This window comes from Numenius arquata, chromosome 2 (genome assembly GCF_964106895.1).
Source record: "Numenius arquata chromosome 2, bNumArq3.hap1.1, whole genome shotgun sequence".
NCBI classification, from domain to species: domain Eukaryota; kingdom Metazoa; phylum Chordata; class Aves; order Charadriiformes; family Scolopacidae; genus Numenius; species Numenius arquata.
The window spans coordinates 50,569,462-50,590,298 of record NC_133577.1 but is presented as its reverse complement, the minus strand read 5'-3'; the positions used below and the strand labels follow the sequence as shown (position 1 = coordinate 50,590,298).

The window sequence follows — 20,837 nt, the reverse complement described above, 5'->3', positions numbered from 1 at the left end:
TATTTCATATTTGCATGCTTCAATCCCCCAGAATCCCATTTAGTCCTTTCTTACATAGCAGGGAGGAGTTGAATCGGGGCCCTTCTATACGCAGCAGTGTCAGCAGAGAGGGAGAGTTTGCTATACATTTGCTATACATTTTTCAAAGACAACAGATGGGAGCACATTGATAGTCGTGATCTGAGCGAGGTTATAGCTTGAGCGAGGACCTGAGGTTGGACTGAGAAGGGCATTCTGGGACCCCTGCAACTGTGGTGGTGTGATAAAGAAGGGACTACTTAATTTAGGAGAAAGCTCGTTACTTAAGCGTTTTCCCCAAATAACATGAAAGTACAATATTTCAAGTGTCATATTATCTCAGTAGTAGAAGCAGAGTTCATTTCGAATTACTGTTTATGGTATGAAATACTGTATAGATGGTAAAAACCTGAAGACATAGAATACAGCAGTCTCAATTTTCCAATTATTTTATGGCTTTTTTCCAAGCCAAGACTATTCAATGTCGGTTTCAGTTCCAAATAGAAATGAAAAATTTTTACAGTCTACTATTTTCCATGGAAAAAAAATTTGTAGTGTTTTTGCCATGACTTTCATGCTCCCACTAAATAATGGAGATTTGGTACTAATTTTTCTCTCTGATATAATTTCTCACTTATCTTCATATTCAATTAAATACTACATATTTTCTCTAAAAATGCAAATGCTTATCATGGATGTGAAAGGAGAGCAAAACTTCATAATGTGAAGAATTATGTTGCTCTATATCCTTGAAAAAATCCCAAATGTCAAAGGAACTACTGCTTTCTTTGTTGGCATGGGTTAGCTTTTACCTTTTCTTGGTACCAAATATATCTCAGGTTTTTTTATTCACTTGAATTCTGTTCTGTTGGGTAGCACACCTGCTGTCAGGTGTTTTAGATAATACGGTAGTATTTGGTACTTGCCATAATAGTTAACAGTAAAACAATTAAGATAAATTTGTTGTGTACTACCATATATAGTATATAACTGTATATAAATGCAAATCAAAACTAAGGCATCTTAGTACAACACCCATATTGGGGAGCGGGGAATATGTCTAAGGGAATTTGCCTTAAAACAAATGCAATTTTGCTTCAAAGGCAGGCAGACGCGTGGCTCCTTTTTGAAGTCACATAACCTAATACCCACATGCAAAAATTATTTATTTAAATTTAAGTAAAGGCAGAGATGTTTATGACTTGTCTCAGTGTTGGATGGACCTGGTCTTCCAGGAACCAAGATATTTATAGATTTGATGAGAACACTTTGGAGTTGGTTTCTTTTGCTTTCCAATAAAAGAATTTCAGAGTGTTTTTCAAAATGCCACGAGATGGAATGACCATTCTTAAAACTGAGCAACAAGAGATAACACCCACCTTACACGTTTTTTATATCTCTCAGGAAGACATTTCACTCGCAGAAGTCCCAGACATCATGAGAACGATATTTAGGAATTGTGATAGGAATCCATTTTTTGAAAGCTTGAAAATTAATTTCCAGGATATTTTTTTCTGCTCTTCCCTGCTCATTTTCAAATTCTCGAGTTTAACAAGACTTTCTTGTCCAGTGTGAGTCAATGCAGTAGTTCACAGGGCTCTGAGCTCATCCACGCCAATCGCTTCCTCGCTTTAGTTAACTTGGGCAGTGCTGTTTCGTAGGCAAATTGACATTTATCTACGTTAAATGTAGATAATTTTAATAATTTTTTAAAAATTTATAAGGCAACTGTGAAACAATACATTAGTTACCTAGTGCTAAAAAAATGTCCCAAGCCCTCTTTGAATGTATTAGGATGTATTAGAAATGTAATTGTATTGTCTCAGCCTTACAGCTTGCTGAAAGCCAGTGAAATTTCAGAATGATTCTCATAATTCTCTGAGGTTGTTTTGAACCTCAGATCTGGGGCTGCAACGCTCGGCAGTCCTGGGGCCACACAGTCATTTAGCTGGTGGGAGCTGGAATGGGAGGGGTGAAACGAAGCTTTCTGATGGGTTATCATTTCTGTCCAAACTGTGGTCCAGAAGGGGAATGTGAACGTTAGTCTTCCTCCAAAACCTTGCCATTAGCTTTACGTCCTGGTGTTTAGCTTTCCTGTTTTAGCTTTTCATCACCCAGCTACGCTTCTTATTTTTGTTTATTTGAGAATGGTTTTACTGTTTCATTTTTTGGAGCCCAACCGCTACTGCTTTTTAAAATAAGCTTGGATTGGCACAGGAATTATGTTCTCCATATTCCCAATTGTCTGGATCATTTTATCTGTCATTCTTCACATCAAAATGTCACTTGTCCTCCCACTCTCAACTCTTAAAAGCTATTAATTTGCCTCCCTCTTCATTGGCCTTGTCCTTTTCTTATGTTTGAAATTGAATGAAGCAAAGGTGTTACCGAAGTCATAACTTCTAGCGTATCTGTCTCTCTCTAAGCTATTTGAGCCCTAGTCGCTTAGTCTTGTGAATAAGCTTTCTCCATGAGTAGTCCTGTAGGCACTGCTCCATCTCAATAATACTGCAGTCTCCATCTGGATTGGAGCTACTCCTAACAGTCGGCTGGAACTTAAGAGAGAAAAGCATAATGTTGTTGACGGTGACAGATTAATGATTTTTTTCTTTTTGTTTGGGATAGGACATGCAAAAGGATACGTCCCTCTACTTGAATTCTTCGCGTTGCTCAGTTCAGCTTTTTTCCCCATAACCCTTTTCACAAACCAGAGTTGCTTCTCCACACCCTCACTAGTGCTGGTGAAGCTTATGTTTCCTAACAGATACTTCTAGGAGGCAAAATATATGATTATCAGGACCACCTTACTGTTATGTTTCCACTTCAGAGGCCGTAGCCTGAGATCCCGTTAGATTTCTTCTCTTGCTGCCTGGTTGTCAGTCAGCAAAAGGATCCACCCCAGCACAAGAGATGATGCTCTCAGGTCAACATTTTTCATTCAAGGGATGGCCAGAGCCCTTCAGTTTTATTGGCAGAGCCATAACTCTCCGTTTACATGATGATTGCCCATAATATGCCTATTTCTAACCAAAGTTCTCAGCTCAAAATGAGAGCCTATTCAACACACAGTTTGAATATGGTAAACCTATATATCATAGAAAATACCGCTTAGCAAGATTTTTACTGATTAGCGAGATTTATGCTTAAAATAGAGCTTATTTTCTAGGGTAAATATGTTGCAGTTTGTAGTGGCTAACAAGTCTCGGTCTGTCACCACCAGCTTTGCTTTCTGTGCACCTGTCTCCTAAATAATAAATAGAAAGATGCAATTTGCAACAAATTTCATATGGGACATAAAAACGTAGACCAGATTAGGAGCTGCTAAGCAGCGATCCCATCAACTTGTCTGGAACATAAAGTCAGAAAAATTATAATTGCAGATTTCATTGTGGTATACAAACTGCTAAATGTGCCGTAATTGGATGAAGTCATAACAAATTTATTAGCATGCAAAATTTAGTCAACATATTTTGTTTGTGTTACTTTTTGTATAGTAAGGCACCATGTATTGCTTTCACAGTCTCTCCAGATTCCCCTCTCCCACTCTAAATACTAATAACAATATGAAGAATGATGATGATGATAAAAAATTATTTATGTTTCCTCAGCTTCATGTCATAGAGGAAAAAATAAAGCCTTTTCATTTTGTAGACAAGTTCTGAAAAATGTTTCTGGCAACCTATCCAAAAAAAAAAAGGACCTGGGATGATTTACTAATTTTATGTGAAGGGTTGTAGAACTGCGGGTGGACAAATTGCCATTCTGCACATCAGGACTGCTGTTCCAGCCTTTCCTGGACTCTGCTGAGTGTCAATGAGCATTTGTGCTACACAGCTTATTTGTTCCTGTTACACTGGGCTGGTATTTTATTTGTTAGCTATTATCTAGCCGCTTCTGTAGCTACTGAAATGTTCCAAAACACAGAGAGGTCCAGACTGGGTCAGATGAAGTGAAATCATTGAGTTTAATGGCAGGGAAATCTAGACCAGGGAAGAAAGCCTCACAGTTTTTAGCGTACGCACATTTCTTTTCCTGAAAATCACAGTTAAATCCTTCTCAAACTCAGGACTTGACGTAAGTTTAAGTGAGAATTTAGCTTAAAAACCTTTCCTGGTGGCCCCAGTAGAAGTGGGAGGGATAGAAGTTTTAGCAGTCTTAAAGGAAGAATATATGGTATTCGGTGGTCTTGGGAAGTTTTAAGACAAAGTGAAAAAATGGTCTTGTAGAAACAAGATTTTTCAAACAAGTGTCTTTCTACCAACAGAATTTCACACGTTGCAACCAAATAAAATACTTCATCATCTCTTGATCAGCGTATGTCTGGCAGCTCTTGGATTCCGCTTCCCAGGACAGTGTTAGATTGGTATCAGATCTTGTCCTGTACTTGTTCTGTCAGGCGAGAAGATAAAATTAGTCAGGACAGAGTTCAGCGGTGGGTACCAGCTGGCAGCATTAGTTACCTTTCTTAGCTCTGATTCTCGATTCCGAGGGAGAAATGGGATCAGTTCTTTTCCTGTTCTATTAAGTAAGGACTAATAAAATGATAGCTGCTTATGGACTGATCTTTGAGCGTGTGGTTCCTACATCTTGGTCAGGCTCATTGCACTGCAGAAAACAGCTGGCGACAGTCAGAATTCTATCTCCAAAACATCAGTATCGCCAAGAGAGAGCGAACGAGCCGCTGCTAGGGGTGACTAGGACAGCTAGGAATGGCCAGGAACCATACGTTCCCAAACGCTTTGTGATGGTTTGGGTTTGGTCTCAGAATTGATAACCTATTCTTCTAACAGGCAGAGCTGTGAAATGCGGACTGCGAGTGATTTATGCTCATTGTTAGAAGTTTTGCTCTTCTTTTCCTGTTACCAATTATTGCACTGCATTCCTGGTGCATCTGACAGCAAGATAACATGGCAGCAGAAGGTGAAGTGACTCCTCTAACTTATAGCTCACTGCAAGTGCCCTGTTTAATGCACTTCATGGAATTCTTTGTGCAAGGAGCTGAAACAAAGAAAAATAAAATTACAGTTAGTTCATAGGGCTACTGTCTTCATTATGGCTCGAGACATAAAGGGAATATTTGTGCCTCAGTCCAATTATCCTGTAGTTCTATATGCATTTCCAGTACTAGAAAGACCACTGGGTTGCCTTGAGTCAGCCTTTTTAAATGCTTAGCTGAAATACATATAGACGTGTCTGTGTGAGCTACTACAGGGTGAAAATTATGCTTTATTTACAAACTTTCCAGGTGATAGCTCTTACCATGTGTATACATAAAGGAACTGAGAGGCTTCAGATATAGATTAACTTTCCTATAATTGAAGTTAAAATAGTTAAGATTATTTTTTTTTTATGGATCATAAAGCCCCCCCAAAGCAACAGAAAGAAAATGCTGCATTTTTCCAAATTATTTTATTGTGAACTGAACCACTTTCTTGTCAGTAGACTGAGGTCTTAGTGTCTGTCACTGTGAATTATAAATAAGGCATTTCTCATATGCATTCAATCAAGGATTTGTTTCCTAAATTATCTAAGAAAATGAGGTTAAAAATGATAATTGACCCATGGTACCAACACTGATCTCTACTCTTTACCAGCCACGTCATTGAAACACGGGAATACTGAGTAAAATTGTAGCTTTCCAGCCAGTCCTAAGGATTTTCGTATATTCCCAGTGTTGGGAACCACTGAAAACAATAGCATGTGCTGAAAGGAAGGGTTTTCTTTCAGTCTAACAAGTCATTTTTCCATACTTTTGAGAATTCTGACTCCTCACGTGCATTCTGTTTAATTTTGGTGGTAGTGGTGGTTTTCACACTCTTACACATCCTTTCTTTTTGTAACCTCAACTGGCACAGGGGATTTGTGACCAACATGAAATTATTTAAAGTTTCTTTTTAAAGCGCACTTTAGGACAAAATTCCGCTATTTTTAGCTAAACGTGTCTTTTAAATATGAAAAATTCAAGTAGATACTCCTTGCTGAACGTACGGATTTCAAAGAGAGGTTTAATAGAGACGACAGCAGAGGCTAATGCCTTCTAGCACGTATTAATTGCAGTCATAGTGATATGAACATATCAGAAGGCAGAATATGGATGGAAACTGGGGAGCTGGCTTTTTTCCTGAGCATAATGGTTTTCTATCAGTGTAATATCAGTGGCTCACTGTGCTCTAAGACTGGTAAGAGATATCATCATCGGGTTGCTCTAAATCATACAAAGCTCTCTGTTAACTTGCACAAGACCTTCTCCAGTGGCGCGTAAATGATGAACGGATTTCCTTGTGTGTGAACTTTGAGGGTGTATTCATGTTCCACTCATAGTCTTGCTAAAGTTGGACTTTTATAATGCGGATAAGAAAAACAAACATTCCCGATGTAAATACTGGGGTTATTTGTATGGCAGTACCTAAAGCTCTATTTCATGCTTCAGACATGCAGACAACAGAGAATCAGAGAATGGTTCAGGTTGGAAGGGACCTTAAAGATCATCGAGTTCCAACCCCCCTGCCACGGGCAGGGACACCTCCCACTAGACCAGGTTGCTCAAAGCCCCATCCAGCCTGGCCTTGAACACCTCCAGGGATGGGGCAGCCACAGCTTCTCTGGGCAACCTGTTCCAGTGCCTCACCACTCTCACAGGAAAGAATTTCTTCCTGAGATCTCATCTAAATCTCCCCTCTTTCAGTTTAAAGCCATTACCCCTCAAACATGAAAAGACCGTTCTCGTTCAGAGAAATTTATTAAGTGACAATTATTAGTACTGCTGTTACGTGGTCAGTGGTCAGGAGTCAGACATCTCCACAGCATAGACAAAACCAGATGGTAATGTTTCTAGTAGTTCAAAAGAAATTTAGTCATTTTATAAACAATAATTCGAGAAAAATGGGCACATTACTCAGTGCTCCAGAAGGGGTGGCCCAATGAAAGAAGGTTGCTTTTTTTTTCTTTTCTTTAAAGATGGGAAGCACTGCCTTTGACTCAGTTCTGAAGGTATTTACAGGCAAAGCTGAAACACGTGATCCCACTGCGATACCAGGACTGGGATGTGAATGCAGAGAAGCAAACCAGGCGCTCCGCATCTCTCATTCACAAACCCACGTGGACAATACCTGTCATCCCCACTGACTTCCCTGGAACTCCCTAAATTTCTCAGTGCTTGTCTGGATCACAGACAATAAAAAGTCCGTGAACATCGCGTGTCCCTTTATTCAGGTGCGGAAGAGGTATGTTAGTCAATCAGGGGCAAGCGTACAACCCCTGCATGAGATAATGTGAGCTGGAGGAAGCGAGTGGAGAGAAGGTGAGGGGTAAGGATGGTAGTTCTGGGGGCAGGGTTGGAGGACAGCAGGAGAAGTCTACTCTCACACAGGTGGAGGAATATGGCCTTGAGATTATTTTGGGGAAACTATCAGTCTCACAATCTGTTTCATGTTCATTCTCTCCTGTTTTTTCTCTCCCTCCCCACAAGTATATGCAAGTGCTCTTGAGGCCTTATCTTCCTAACTTTCCCTAGAAAAAAAATTGCAGGAAAGACTGTTCTTAGCATCTAAGCAGTTGCTTGACATATTCTTTTTGCTACTCCCAGATAAAGAACCTGCCCTACAGAGCATTCCAGCATTAACCAGAGAACGAGAAATGTCCACAATGACTCCCCCCAAAAAAGAAATAAATCTAACAAAAGTACAAAATTACTGAATAAGGTATTACACAGACCTTAAGGAATTAACTGACTGCTAATGCAGTGGCTTTGTCAGACACACACACACACAAAGAAATTGGATCTATGACTGTGCTTTCTTAAACAAAGCAGTCCTGATTTTCAAGACTGATATTCAAGATTTTCAATAATACAAATAATTATGTCCCAGTCTCTGTGCACGTATCCCTAATAGGTGAAAATAGGTTCTAGGCAGTTCTGTATCTTTTGTGATTCTTAGTTGTCAGCCATGGAAATAAAGATGTGTGCACCTTGACAGCCTTCACTATGAGATATTTACACCATTTTCAAAAAAGGTATAGATCTTAATCTAAAATCTTAATGATTCTTTATCACTTAACTAGAGAATAGGGTGGAAAATACACACACACACACCCCAAAATGTTTTTGAATTATCATGGAGGGTTTTTTTATGTATATTTCAATATATAAACAATATTGTTCATTTAGATGCGAATAATCTTTCTTTCTTTTTTAAAATGCCAAGTCAGATATTACCCATTACGTGGCCCGTGTTGATCATCACAGTAGAAGTTTTCTGAACTCCAACAAGGAACAGTCTCTTTTTTGTCTTCTAAAGTATGGTCTTTCCAATTTGGGATAGAAGCATAATACACAAGCAGAGTGTAAGAAAACTAGCACTGACCTGTCCTAACCTGCATCCTGAGAAATTAATTTGGTTTTCAGGTTATTTTGTAAACATTAGGTTTACTGAAACCAATTAAATAAAGCCAAACAAAGTTTATGTGGACTTTCGAAACATTTTCCACGCGCGGATTTCCACACACTGACGTTGGTTGAAAAATGCAGAAAATAAGTAAATTAGTAACTGCAAATCTGAGGTTTTGAGAAACAGTTAAGTAATTTGCCGACTTGAGTGAGACTTTTTTATCTGATTAAATAAAGAATTTTCGGAAGGCAGAGGATTTGCTTGAGCAAGGGTGAAGTAAATGGCTGATTGAATCTGGAACACGTTGCATTAATTTTCATGGCAATCTGCTTAAAAATCCTAAATTAAAGCGTATAATCCTAAAAATTGGTCTTTTGAATCAAGCTTACACTTAGAGCGAAGACTGCACGTAGAGCGGTGGCATAAATAAGTGAGTTTCTCTAGTTTGTTTGAAATTAGAGGATGGTGCCTTGATTAATGCAAGTGCATTGTGTTCCTTGAGCTACACTTTGTTGTGGTTTGATTGGCTACATCTAGTGCATATATTTTCTTGTATACTGTATTGTAGACACTAGCAATACCCAAACTACTTCTTTGTAATGCATATGCATTGAATTTGCCTCTTTTTGTGGAAAAAAACCCCACCTCTTCCTCAGGACCATTTATCATTCTTTGGTTTATGGACATGGTAGTAGAAGACAGACAACATTTTGCAAAGATATAAAAAGATTTATAGCCAAAATACTGGCCTGAATCAACATCGTACTGCTCAACTTCTATGCCAGGGCTTTCTCTCAGACAAAATTTGAACAATGCGGTGTTAAATCAGGTCCTTAAATTTCTATGAGAAATTTGCTTTACCTCAGCTGGTATTTGGAGGAAGGACCAGGCAGAAAGACAGGACTCAGAGGCAGCCACCCCGAGCGAAAATGGAAAATACAGCTTTGCTAAGGAAGAGGGAAGCGGACTGCACTGCAAGGAGGGACTTGGGGCAGAGATTTAACTCTCTGAGTTAAATCATAGAATGGTTTGAGTTGGAAGGGACCTTAAAGAACAATGAGTTCCGCCCCCCCTGCCATGGGCAGGGACACCTCCCACTAGAGCAGGTTGCTCAAAGCCCCATCCAGCCTGGCCTGGAGTGGCCATGGGGATTGTAAATGCCACAGGGGGATTCCAGGTGTGCAAGCCAAGCGTTGTGCTGCTCGCTAACCATTTGCAATACCTGATAAATTCAATTAATACGGTGTTACAAAGTGGTTGGTGTATGCCAGCTCCAGCTTATCAACTAATTACCATGTTAACAGGCTGCTGGCAGGAAAAAGGTTGCTTACCCCGCTGGCAGACAAAGGAGACACGGGCAAATAGTAAACTTTTTGCTGGTATTTTCTAGCGATCAGTACAGTGTGAATTCTCATTATCTCTTCCATACCCGGTAGTAGGACCGTTGTTGCTAATTTTCAGCCCCTTGCTAACACCTGATTTAAACCTCGGTGGAAACATTGGGTTTTTTTAGTGTGTGACTAGTCATCTGGCAGCCTGCAACGTGGCAGGTGAACGCTGACAAGCTGGAGAACTGGGTGTTCTCGAAGTATATCGCTCATAAATGGGAGCGGGGAAAATTCAAGGCACAAATAGCCTATAATGAGGATGCATGTACCTGAAATAGTCTAACCTGAGGCTATCTTCCTCTAACTGTATAAAGGCCTGAATGAAACCTCGTTCAACGGTGTCGACAGGCTATTCTGACCCATAGGTTTCAAAACCAGCTTAAGAGCTGTGGTCTAGATTTGTGACTTTGACAGTTTAAACGTAAGCTGGCTTAAATGGTAGATTCTGATCTAGATACAGCACGTTGTGAACATACCCTTAAAAAAGTTGCAGAAAAGGGATAAATGAAAGGAAAGCTGAAAGTAGCAAGAACGTGAGAATCATGTTTCAAAATAAGACAAAGCTTTATAGATATCTCGGTCTTTTTCCTTGTGCTAACATCAGAGACACCGGTGTTGTTTATTTATAGAGTATGATGAGAGAAGCAAAGAAAAACAAGGTGATCTTACTAATTTTAATAATTTTATCACAAGAAAAAGAACATTAATTACATCAAGTGTAATTTATATCAATCCTGAAGTCCATTTATCTTTTTCTTCCCACCCGCTGAGAGGCGTAGAAGGTCTTGGCAGTGATACAATTCAAGCCCAACGAGCACAGATATATCAACAAGTTGTGTCCGAGCCGTTGTTTAAGGGTTGTAGTTTGGTATTTGTAGCAGTGACGCTTCCAGCGTGTGCGCAGGTGAAAGCCTGGCCCCTTCTTTTCCTGGGAACTTTTATCGACTTTGTCAGTTACGGATCTGACTTGATGACAGTATTTAGAGCAAATCGAACGCTGCGTGCCTTCAGCTCCAACGTTCGAGCCATATATGTAATGTTTGTGGCACAGACATTCATCTCTTCGTGTCGTAGCTGCCTGGTGAGGGAAGACAGTCGGGGAATCACCCACGGCTGCAAAGATGAATGTGGGTGTCTGCGCCTCCAGCTCTTTTCATCAGCAAGAATCATTCCTCGCTCTGCAGGCCAAGCCATCAGATTCCTCAGTCCCCACAACTACGTTTTGGTGCTCCCTTGCAGAAAACTGGCTCTTAGATTAGGTGGTTTAGGGGTTTTTTTGCTTTTTGTAAAATGAGATGATAATGATGAAAATCAATGAAACCTTGGTCCTGCAAAGGTCAGTGGCAAAGCTTTCGCTAAGTTCAGTGGGGACCAGATGTCACTGTCGCTAACGCTGTGAGTTTTTGGTACGATGAAGCCGATCTTACAGTTAGCTGCCACCAAAAATTTATGTTTCTGGTGCCTCTCCCCTTTTCTTGCCGTGACACTGGTGTTCACCTGAGTCTTGAGGGAGCTAGAGCTGCAAGCAGCTAACTGAACAAAAGATACTGGTTTAACTGGCCGAATTGGTTCCCCACGATTACAGCAGCTTAGCTCTAGCTTGAAAACATGCCATCAGTAGAGAAATATTTGTGTTTTGTCTTCCTTACGTTACCTTATTTGCAAAAGCATTTATTTTGTTTCCCATTTAGGAATATTTCAATTTAAAATCTAGACCACCCACTGACTCTGCTGAGTCAGTCAAAATTTCTGAAGCAAAGTAACAAATTACCAAAGATTTCCCAGAACACACACAAAACTGGGATAAATTACTCCATGCAAAAAAAGAAGGAAGCAGAGGTGCAAAGGTGAATGAGAAATGTAGAAGCGGGGAGAGGTACGACTGACAGCTGAACTGGTAAAAGGAGAAAGGATCCATATTGGGAGAGGAGGAATACTAAAAGAGGAGCAATACAACCGAAATTGTTAAAATACAGAGTAAGAGCACAGAGATGAAGACTGCTAAAAACATTGTGATATATTGTTTTACATTTTCCATTTTGGCTAAAATTAAATTTAGTTTTGTGGAAAACGTTTTCACAAAAGCTTCATATTAAACTGTGTGAAATATTCCCCTCAGCTCTGCAGAGCGTATGAACTTATAAAAAACATTGATTTTATATGCTCTATCAATTGGCACTTTGCTACCAACTAACCTATCTCCCTTTAGACTTTTGTTGACATTTAAAGACGAATGAGACAACAACCCTCTCACCTCTCAACCACAGGGAAAAAAATGTTACTTGCAAGACCTGCAGTCCTAAGGAGTTGGTAGGATTTGTAAATTATTTCAAGGCAATCTATGGCAAATGGAAATAAGCGCTATATTCTGTGCAGAGATAATGTTCAGCTTCTCAGCAAAACAACATTTTAAGCTGTGGATGGTGTTTTGCTGCTAGACTATGACTAGCTAAGTTTGTTAACATCGCTTTAGAGGTATTTTAATGCATTATATGTTTCCTCCCAAGAAGCTTCAAAATTTGAATTTATAGGAAGTAAAGAACTGGGTTTGCGTGCAGAGTAGAACAGTTACCTTAATAATTTTCTCTTAAACAAATTTCAAAGTAGGTTATTGCCTTGTTCCCTCGAACTCAGTAAGCATCTGACAGATTCCTCAGAACAGATGCAATGGGGCGAGTTCGAGATGGCAGATGTAGCTACTGAGCTCACAAGCACCACAGCTCTCCACCACATCACAGTGTGGTGTCTGCGCAGGTCTTGGCTCCCATGCTCTTTGAATCATGATGCCCTGGTACCTCTGTCATGTGGATTAGATCCTGGCTTTGCATATAGACTGTTCCAAGTCTGATGAAAGTTTGTCACTGAGCTATAGCAGCCACATGTGGAACAACCGCATACTACTTCCCTCCCACAGCAGCTTAATCCTTGATGGGCATCCCCCTGGGAGCCTTTTCTTACCTCCCCACTTGAGGCTGGGTAGGAAGGGAGCAGGCTGGGATACCGCTGAGATATTCAGACCAAGGTTTGGCTTGAGCTTAGTCTCTTGTGCACGTTTAGAGCAGATCACAGAATCACAGAATGATATGGGGTTGGAAGGGACCTCTGGAGATCATCTAGTCCAACCCCCTGCTAAAGCAGGTCCACCTAGAGCAGGTTGCACAGGAACATGTGCAGGAGGGTTTTGAGTATCTCCTGAGATGGAGACTCCACCACCTCTCTGGGCAGCCTATTCCATGGCTCTGCCACCCTCAAAGTAAAGAAGTTCCTCCTCATGTTTAGATGGAACTTCCAAAGTTCAAGTTTGTGCCTGTTACCTGTTGTCCTATAACTGGTCACCACTGAAAAAAGACTGGCCCCATCCTCCTGTCACCCACCCTTGAAGTATTTATAGGAATTGATCAGATCCCCCCTCAGTCTTCTCTTCTGCAGACTTCTCCAGTCCTCCAGACTTCTCCAGATCCTCATCCTGGTTTTGCAGTTGGGCTGCATCTATTCCACTGGTTCAGCTGAGGAAGCGCTGAGATTTGTTTTTCAGACATACTCATTGTAATGAGATGTTGAAATTGCAGTGAGCTCAGAAACCAGTTCACCAGAATCCAACAATGCTACAGAAAGTCGACCACAAACAGGTCTACAATGATAGCACACAGAGTGAAAATTAATATGTGTCCTGTAAATAATTGCCTTCATGCCTCATTGCAAAAGCAGTAGTTAAACATTCTTGTATTGTGAGTAATTTCCTACTCACAGTTTGTGGGAAGGCATAAATGTAAAGAAAACAGGTTTGGGGTCCCTTTGTTGGGTTTTTTGTTTTGTTTTTAAGTCTCTTAATTTCAATTCACAAACACCATGGGAGCCTGCAATTCCAATTTTCTTTTCACAGTATTAATGAAAACTGGGCACTGAAAATAGTCAGATTTTTCCCTCTAAATTTTAAACCACTTAGAAATACAGTCAAGAATAATAACTTTCTAATCCATTATTACACAATGTAAAACTGTGCTCAGTTGCTGTTATTTCATGCAAACTTTTTCCTGAGTGGTAGAAGAGGCTTTTGAAAATCAGTCTCTTCTAACCTGGACTTTGAGGCAATTCAAAAAGGCTGGTTGCATGCTCTTGGGAGGATGAGTTGTGCATCAGGGAAGTGAAGAAGGGATCATTGCACCACAAGATGACTTTTGTTTCCTCTCACTGTTATGTCATGGTCCAAGCATAATTACAGTTTTTATGATCGTCTCTTGTTCCTAATCAAACCATCCTCAACTTATTATAGATGGTTTCAGGATTTTGGGGGGATGACTTTTTGTTCTTTTAAATCGGGGTAATTTTTATGACATTTAATCTTAACGTTCACGTAAAAGGTAGTTTGCTTCTTGTTTACAATAAGAAAATTCATCTGGGATGAAGTCAGTGTCTTTTTTTTGATGCTGCAGATGCTAACAGAGACTGTAACTGAGTAGCAGACAAGGTTACCCGTAGACACACCTGTGCTGCTGTGCTGGTGCAGCCAGCAAGATGCTGGGAGGAAAACTGCACCGTGTGTTTCTCAAAGAGCTGGGAAGCAAAGAGCAAGATTTCCATAACCTTATAATCTTCACTTGCTCTTCATTAAGATCATCTGTTGTCCCTTGCACTAGTTCTTGTCTTGCAGGGGGAAAAAAAAAAATCCAGGTAAATTCCCCTCAAGTCTTAATCAAATAAAGGTCTTACTTAAATAGAAGGCAGCTGTTTCAGCAACGTTATGGATATGGATTTGTTCATTTACAAAAATTTCAGAAGAAGTGCAGGCTGGCCTTTTCCCAGTGGCCTTTTCCTCCCTGTCTCAGAACAGGACACTTGCTTTAGCACGTGCTCCGTTCGCCCTTCCTACCTAAAACGCTCACAGACAGCCCCACGTGCTTTGTAAAACTTTCCTCTTATTTCCTCCTACTTCATTTCTCTTGCGAGGCCCTGCTAGGTTAAAAGCGTATTTTAATGTAAATGGAAGAAAAATAGCAAGAAGTCATTTCCCTTGCTGAACTGCTCCTTTTACAGAAGTCCAAACAAATGTAACAACAGATGCCTTGAAAATGTTTTAAGTTTAAATAACATTAATGTAGCGGTTGAATATTCCTCAGACAGATGGGATAAATGAGATAATTGTGAAAACATTCTTAAAAATAAAAGGATGCCATCAGGTGAAAGGCAGGAGTTTCGGTAACGTTGAAAAATATCCCTTACGTGGTTTTTTTTTAGGTTGCAATGTTAAAAGAATGTTTTCCTCTGAGCAAGCTGTTAGATGTCATTTAGTAGACGTTAATTGTAAAGTTAGTTGACGGCATTTGGCCCAAATGTCTGTATTTTAAAGAGAAAGAGCAGCTGTTAGTCCATCAGGTATTGACAGAGTTTATTCAGTTCCTTCTATTATTTCTCAGAAATTAATTTCCTGAAATCACGTGCAGTGAGATAAGGGTTTGTCTCATTTTCATTCACTATGGAAATGCTCGGGAGTCTTTATTTTGCAACAATGCATTGTCTCTTGTAAAACAATGAGTGACACCCTATGTGTAAAAAGAACTTCCATTTTCTACAATAGTTACAATGAAGAAACAGGATCTGAAACAGCCACTGACAACTTCGGGACAGACCACGTTTCTTAGTAGGGTGGTATCTACACTGAAATGAGAAAAAAATCTTAGAGTCTTCTGAAGTGAAACTTCAAGATCTCTTGTGTAGTCATAGAAAATACCAACTCGTAACAACTAAGAACTTTCAGAGGGGGGAAGAAAATAATTAAAATACTATTTGACACGAATGACAGTTTTCTTGAGTCTTGCTGTGGTGCCTCTGTTCTTTCAGGCAAATAAAATGTCACCTTCTTTAAACCGATGTGGGATAACTGCCAGGAAGTGGTGTTTCAACAGTAAGAACACAAATCACCAATAAATAAAGGATGAGTAATACCAAGGTGGGGAGGGAACTTGGTTCTTCTGGGGATTTGTGGCTTTTTTGCTGTGTTTTATTATTCATAGGCCAATTGTGGATGTCTGTAACTGGTGGCTGCTTTTAATTCTGGTTGTCCAAACTTGTTGCAATTTTTTGACCAGTGTAGATAGTTTTTGTGGATAGTTTTACCTTTAGTGGAGCATCCTTAAAATCGTCATCTCCCTGGTATGTCTTCACAGTGCAGAAAAAGTGACTATGGGCTGTGGTATACTTTCGTGCACCTTGAGCACGACACTTCACTAATACACTCCAGTAAAACACTAGGTGTAGGCAAGGCCTGATAAAGCTGATATTAGGAATATGTTGTAAACCCAGTGTTTAATAATACTCCTAGTTAACATTTCTATTTTACTGACTGCATTTTTAGCCATGCATAATGATTTAAACTGCGGTTTCTATAAGCCAGCCCGGATGCTTAATGAGAGCGTTTCTGCACTGCTCGGTGGGAAACCCTGGTTCACTCGCTTCTCTTTTCTTGCTCCTGAGCTCAGCCAAGGCAGGCAGCGCTGAGGGCACACAGTCTCTCAGGAGCCTGGAAATCTGTGTCCAGTTCTGGGCTCCCCAGTTCAAGAAGGACAGGGAACTGCTGGAGAGGGTACAGCAAAGGTCTACGGGGATGAGTAGGGAACTAGAATATCTCTCTTGTGAGGAAAGGCTGAGGGACTTGGGTCTTTATAGTCTGAGAAGAGAAGACTGAGGGGGCATCTGATCAATGCTTATAAATAATTTAAGGATGGGAGTCAGGAGGACCGGGCTAGTCTCTTCAGTGGTGCCCAGTGACAGGACGAGAGGTAACAGGCACAAACTTGAACTTTGGAAGTTCCATCTAAACATGAGGAGGAACTTCTTTACTTTGAGGGTGGCAGAGCCCTGGAATAGGCTGCCCAGGGAGGTGGTGGAGTCTCCCTCTCTGGAGATACTCAAACCTCGCCTGGACGCGTTCCTGTGTAACCTGCTCTGGGTGGACCTGCTCTTGCAGGGGGTTGGACTAGATGATCTCCAGAGGTCCCTTCCAACCCCGTATCACTCTGTGATTCTGTGAAATGCTGGTTAAAGTCAGAAGAACATTGCACAGACCCAGGTCACTTCATTTTTGTCCATGACACTTGCTAAGTTACAGAAGAAGATCCATCTCAGCTTTTACCACTTAAAGTGGTTCTTTACAAAGGTCTGCCTCTCCTCCTTCTCCGAAATGCAATAAAGAAAGGAGATCATGGGAAATGCATAAGCATTGTGTGGGCTGTGAGCATTTAAGCTGGAAGTTCCTCCTGGAATTAGGCTTTTATTCCACATGGCTGTGCAAGGGGACAAAACGTGCCAGACAACACAATAGTTCCTATCAAGAAGACTTTACAGTCTGAAGACATAGGTCAGTTCAGTTCATATCACAACTGAAAAGACCAGAGTCTGGCCTGAAAGGTGGGTTCTTAGAAGGCTGAGCCCTTGCTCTGTGCAATTTTAGAGTTTTTTTCTGGGCATAAAGCATTGCTTGAAGGGATGTCTGGTGTTGGCATCAATGCCGGAAAGAGGAATGGGAGAAGTGGAGTGAAGAAGTGCTCTGAAGTGTAGGCATATCCAAGCAGGACTCTGTGCATTAGAAAAGAGGAGGTACGGTTGGATAGCTCTCTAAAAGTAATAAAAGTAAATATAATTAATTTGGGGGAAAAAGGAGAAAATATTAGACGGAAAAGAGACATTGAGAAGCTTGCTGAGGGAAGTCTAAAGGAGAGCTGAGGATATTTGTGGCCAACTTACTGGATGCTATCATTTATTATTAGGGGAAATTTTGATCTTTTTCCCCCATTCTGTTTGGTAGTCTGTCTTATCAGCACTGTCTTCTCAATCAGTACTATAGTGTCACTTTGTTCTTTACTGAAGGTGAGAAAGAGAGAGGGAGGGAGTGGGAGAGGGAGGTCCTTTCCTCCCAGATGTTAGTGTTCTGGCATTTAAATTGTGGCACGCCTGTTATTTCAGATTATTTAGGCACTCTTTGCTCAATAACAGCATTTGGAGAAATAATACTTTTGAAGGCTAAAATGAGCTTTTCCTTGCTGCCTTTTCCTTGTTTAAAAGCCCGTTTACTTGTGCTGACAGACAGGGAAATGGAAAGGGCTGCAAACCTAGATGTTTTCGGACCAGTACTTTAGGGTACATTGATAGGCGGTCCAGATCCAGTGGGCACAATTAGAAAGATGCATGTCTGTAGCGGGTAGATATGACTAACTGCTCAACGTACAAACTCGGTAATAACCTCTCCCTTATTTCATTATCTACCTACAGCAAATCCTACCAGGGCAGGAGGAGGAAGGGAGTACCCTGGCTCGTCCGAGGTGATTCGTGAATCCAGCAGCACAACGGGCATGGTAGTCGGGATCGTGGCAGCAGCGGCGCTGTGTATCCTCATTCTCCTGTATGCTATGTACAAGTACAGGAACCGAGACGAAGGATCCTACCACGTAGATGAGAGTCGAAACTACATCAGTAACTCAGCACAATCCAATGGGGCTGTGATCAAGGAAAAACAGCCCAACAGCGCTAAAAGTTCCAACAAAAACAAGAAAAATAAGGATAAGGAGTACTATGTCTGATCTCAACATCTAAAAGAACGCTTGTATAGAAATAGTCTTCATTTTATCTGAGACATAATACAAACTTATTTACTTTACTTTTTATGAAGCACATTCAAAAAACAAACAAACAAAAAAGACAGGGAATGCAATCAGAAAGGAAAGACTGTTTTTAAAAACAAGCATTTCACGCTCTTGTTTTTCAGAAACAGGAGCTGATAAATTCCCTAACATCCACAGTGTTTTCATTTACTCTGCCTGTCTTTATGTTGCTGGAACATTTCTGAAAGACAATGATGATGACACCACGCACTCATAAAGCAAGGAGTATTACTACAACATCAAGGCACAATATGAAACAAAACAAATTAAAAAAACAAAACAGGAAAAAAAAAGAAAAAAAGAAGCTACCTATGATTCTGGATTTAGCCAAAGTGCTAGCGCTTTCTTGAGAAGTAAGTTAGTCTTATTGTCAGAGAAGACTGTCATTATATGTGGTGACTCAACAAGCAAACATAAAGAGTTTGCCGTCTGGTGCAGTGAAGCAGTGATTGGAAACTTGCAGTTGAAACAAAGTGCTGGCTTTTCTGAAGACTTACGTAGAAATACTTTCAAAAAGCCCCTTTCTGGTTGTGAGGAAAATAGTACGGAGGCCTTATTTTCAAAAACAAAAACAAAAATCTGGAATATAAGGCACATTTCCACAAAAAAAAAAGAAAAAAAAAAGAAAAAACAAACAAGAGGGCATAGATGCAATCATTGGGAAATTTTCATGCACGCTTAATATGTTATTACATATGTTTATATAAAAACACATCTATATGTGCTTTCTGGACTGTGATAAGTGATGTTTTATAGCCTGTTGTATAGAAAATGCAAACTATATCTGCTCTTCAGCCATTTTTGGTAAACTCAATGTTATAAGTGTTGCTAGGTATAGAGAGTTTTATGACATCTGGAGCAACAGACATACTTCAGTTTTTTTGCAGCCATTATAAATTGTCCCAGACTTCTTCCCCTTTTTTTTTTTCTTTTTTTTTTTTTTTAATTTTTTTAATTTACAGTGTAGTGGTTATACTAAGGGGGATGTGTATGAATGTATATAAGAGTCAGCTAATTTTTTTCTTACCTGTACAGCCTCTATTCTGTTGCAATTAAGTTTTAGTAGTTTGTATGAAAGAAGTGGACTAGAAAGCAAAACTATATCTCTACTGTAATTTGTCTTCTCCCTCCTGTCCCCATCTCTTGCTCCTGATATGCATCAATGAAGTTGATCAGAATGGCCAATTTTCCTAGAAATACACATTCATTAATTAGCTAAATATTTAGTGACTTAAACTGGCCTTCGGCTTCCAGTCAAAGCTTCACTATTGGAGAGCATGGTTTGCCTTACAGAAACCTTGTTCTTAAGAAATTATGAGAATGATGAGTTTCTTGAGAATCTTAGGAAGTATTGTATAGTGTTTATCTGACATTCAGTTGTATGAACGACAGCTACTACAGCATTGGGTGGTAAAAGATCTAAAATGACCCATTTTAATTATCCAGGCTGATTCTACTTCAGAATTTACCCCTTTCTCCAAAAAGGAAATAACGTTGAGGTGCACGATAGTATTTTTCAATGGTGGGCATTTTGACATATGAAAAAGTATTTTTAGCTAAGTTGATTGTGTAATATTGCAAGACATCATAACCAGACAAATATAAGTTCATCATGTTTTAAAGTAACATATAGCTTTTCTTGCATATATAAAACATTAATGCATTTTAGTTAAACATATTAAATATAATGCCATAATTTACATGTTAAGTTTTTTTTCTAGTGTTATTTCATTAGGTTCACAGCAATAAACCATAGCATAACATTTTATTTACACAGAAGTTCAAAGGGAATACATTAGACAGAAAGAGGGTAGTTCAATAGAAATCAACCAAATCATTGGAAGGCCTCCTGGGAGGGATATAGATGTTCACACTTTTACAGACAGGAAGGAGGAATTTAAAATTACCTTTAAACAGCAGGCACAAAATATGTTGTTGTGTGTTATTCACTGTAAGCTGATGAAAAAGGCTGGAAACTGGTACAGCTATCTATCTGGGAGTCAGAGCACTTTAAAAACACATGTAGCTGACATGAAAACACCTCTCTTGAAGGCTGCCAACCACATCGAGGTGTGTCATGTTGCAATTGTAAAACGAATTTTAATTTTCATTAGCATTTACGCCAAAAAAATAATGAGAACAGGTTCACCAAATCCATCTGATGTTCATTCCTTAGATTGTCATTCACCTGTGGCATTCAGAATTCTCCCACCTTTACAAGACAGCTGTACTCAGGGAATGGCAGGGTCAGGTCTACTGGAGGTCGTTGCTGGAAGCAAGAGACTTCAGCTGGAGGGGGGAAAGAAGAAGTTGAAAGCCAGGTGGTGTTCAGATTTCAGTGCTTGAAGGTACGTAGAGGAACAAGAATAATCTGATGACAGGAGACTGGA

General features: G+C 40.0%; 1 protein-coding gene across 26 annotated transcripts in view; it reads left to right on the top strand.

Annotated features, from left to right (window-relative positions):
• Positions 1 to 19,050, top strand: part of NRXN1 (neurexin 1) — a 728,940-nt gene extending 709,890 nt beyond the window's left edge. For 16 of the 26 annotated variants that reach the window (XM_074168433.1, XM_074168431.1, XM_074168429.1 and 13 more), the window contains one exon: positions 18,059 to 19,044. In XM_074168433.1, coding sequence (XP_074024534.1) covers positions 18,059 to 18,366 — 308 coding nt within the window. In that variant the 3' untranslated portion in view covers positions 18,367 to 19,044. Of the gene's footprint in view, positions 1 to 18,058 lie in introns of all 26 variants that reach the window. The other 10 variants (XM_074168426.1, XM_074168417.1, XM_074168423.1 and 7 more) reach the window with 1 other exon arrangement.
• The last annotated feature ends 1,787 nt before the right edge of the window (positions 19,051 to 20,837 follow it).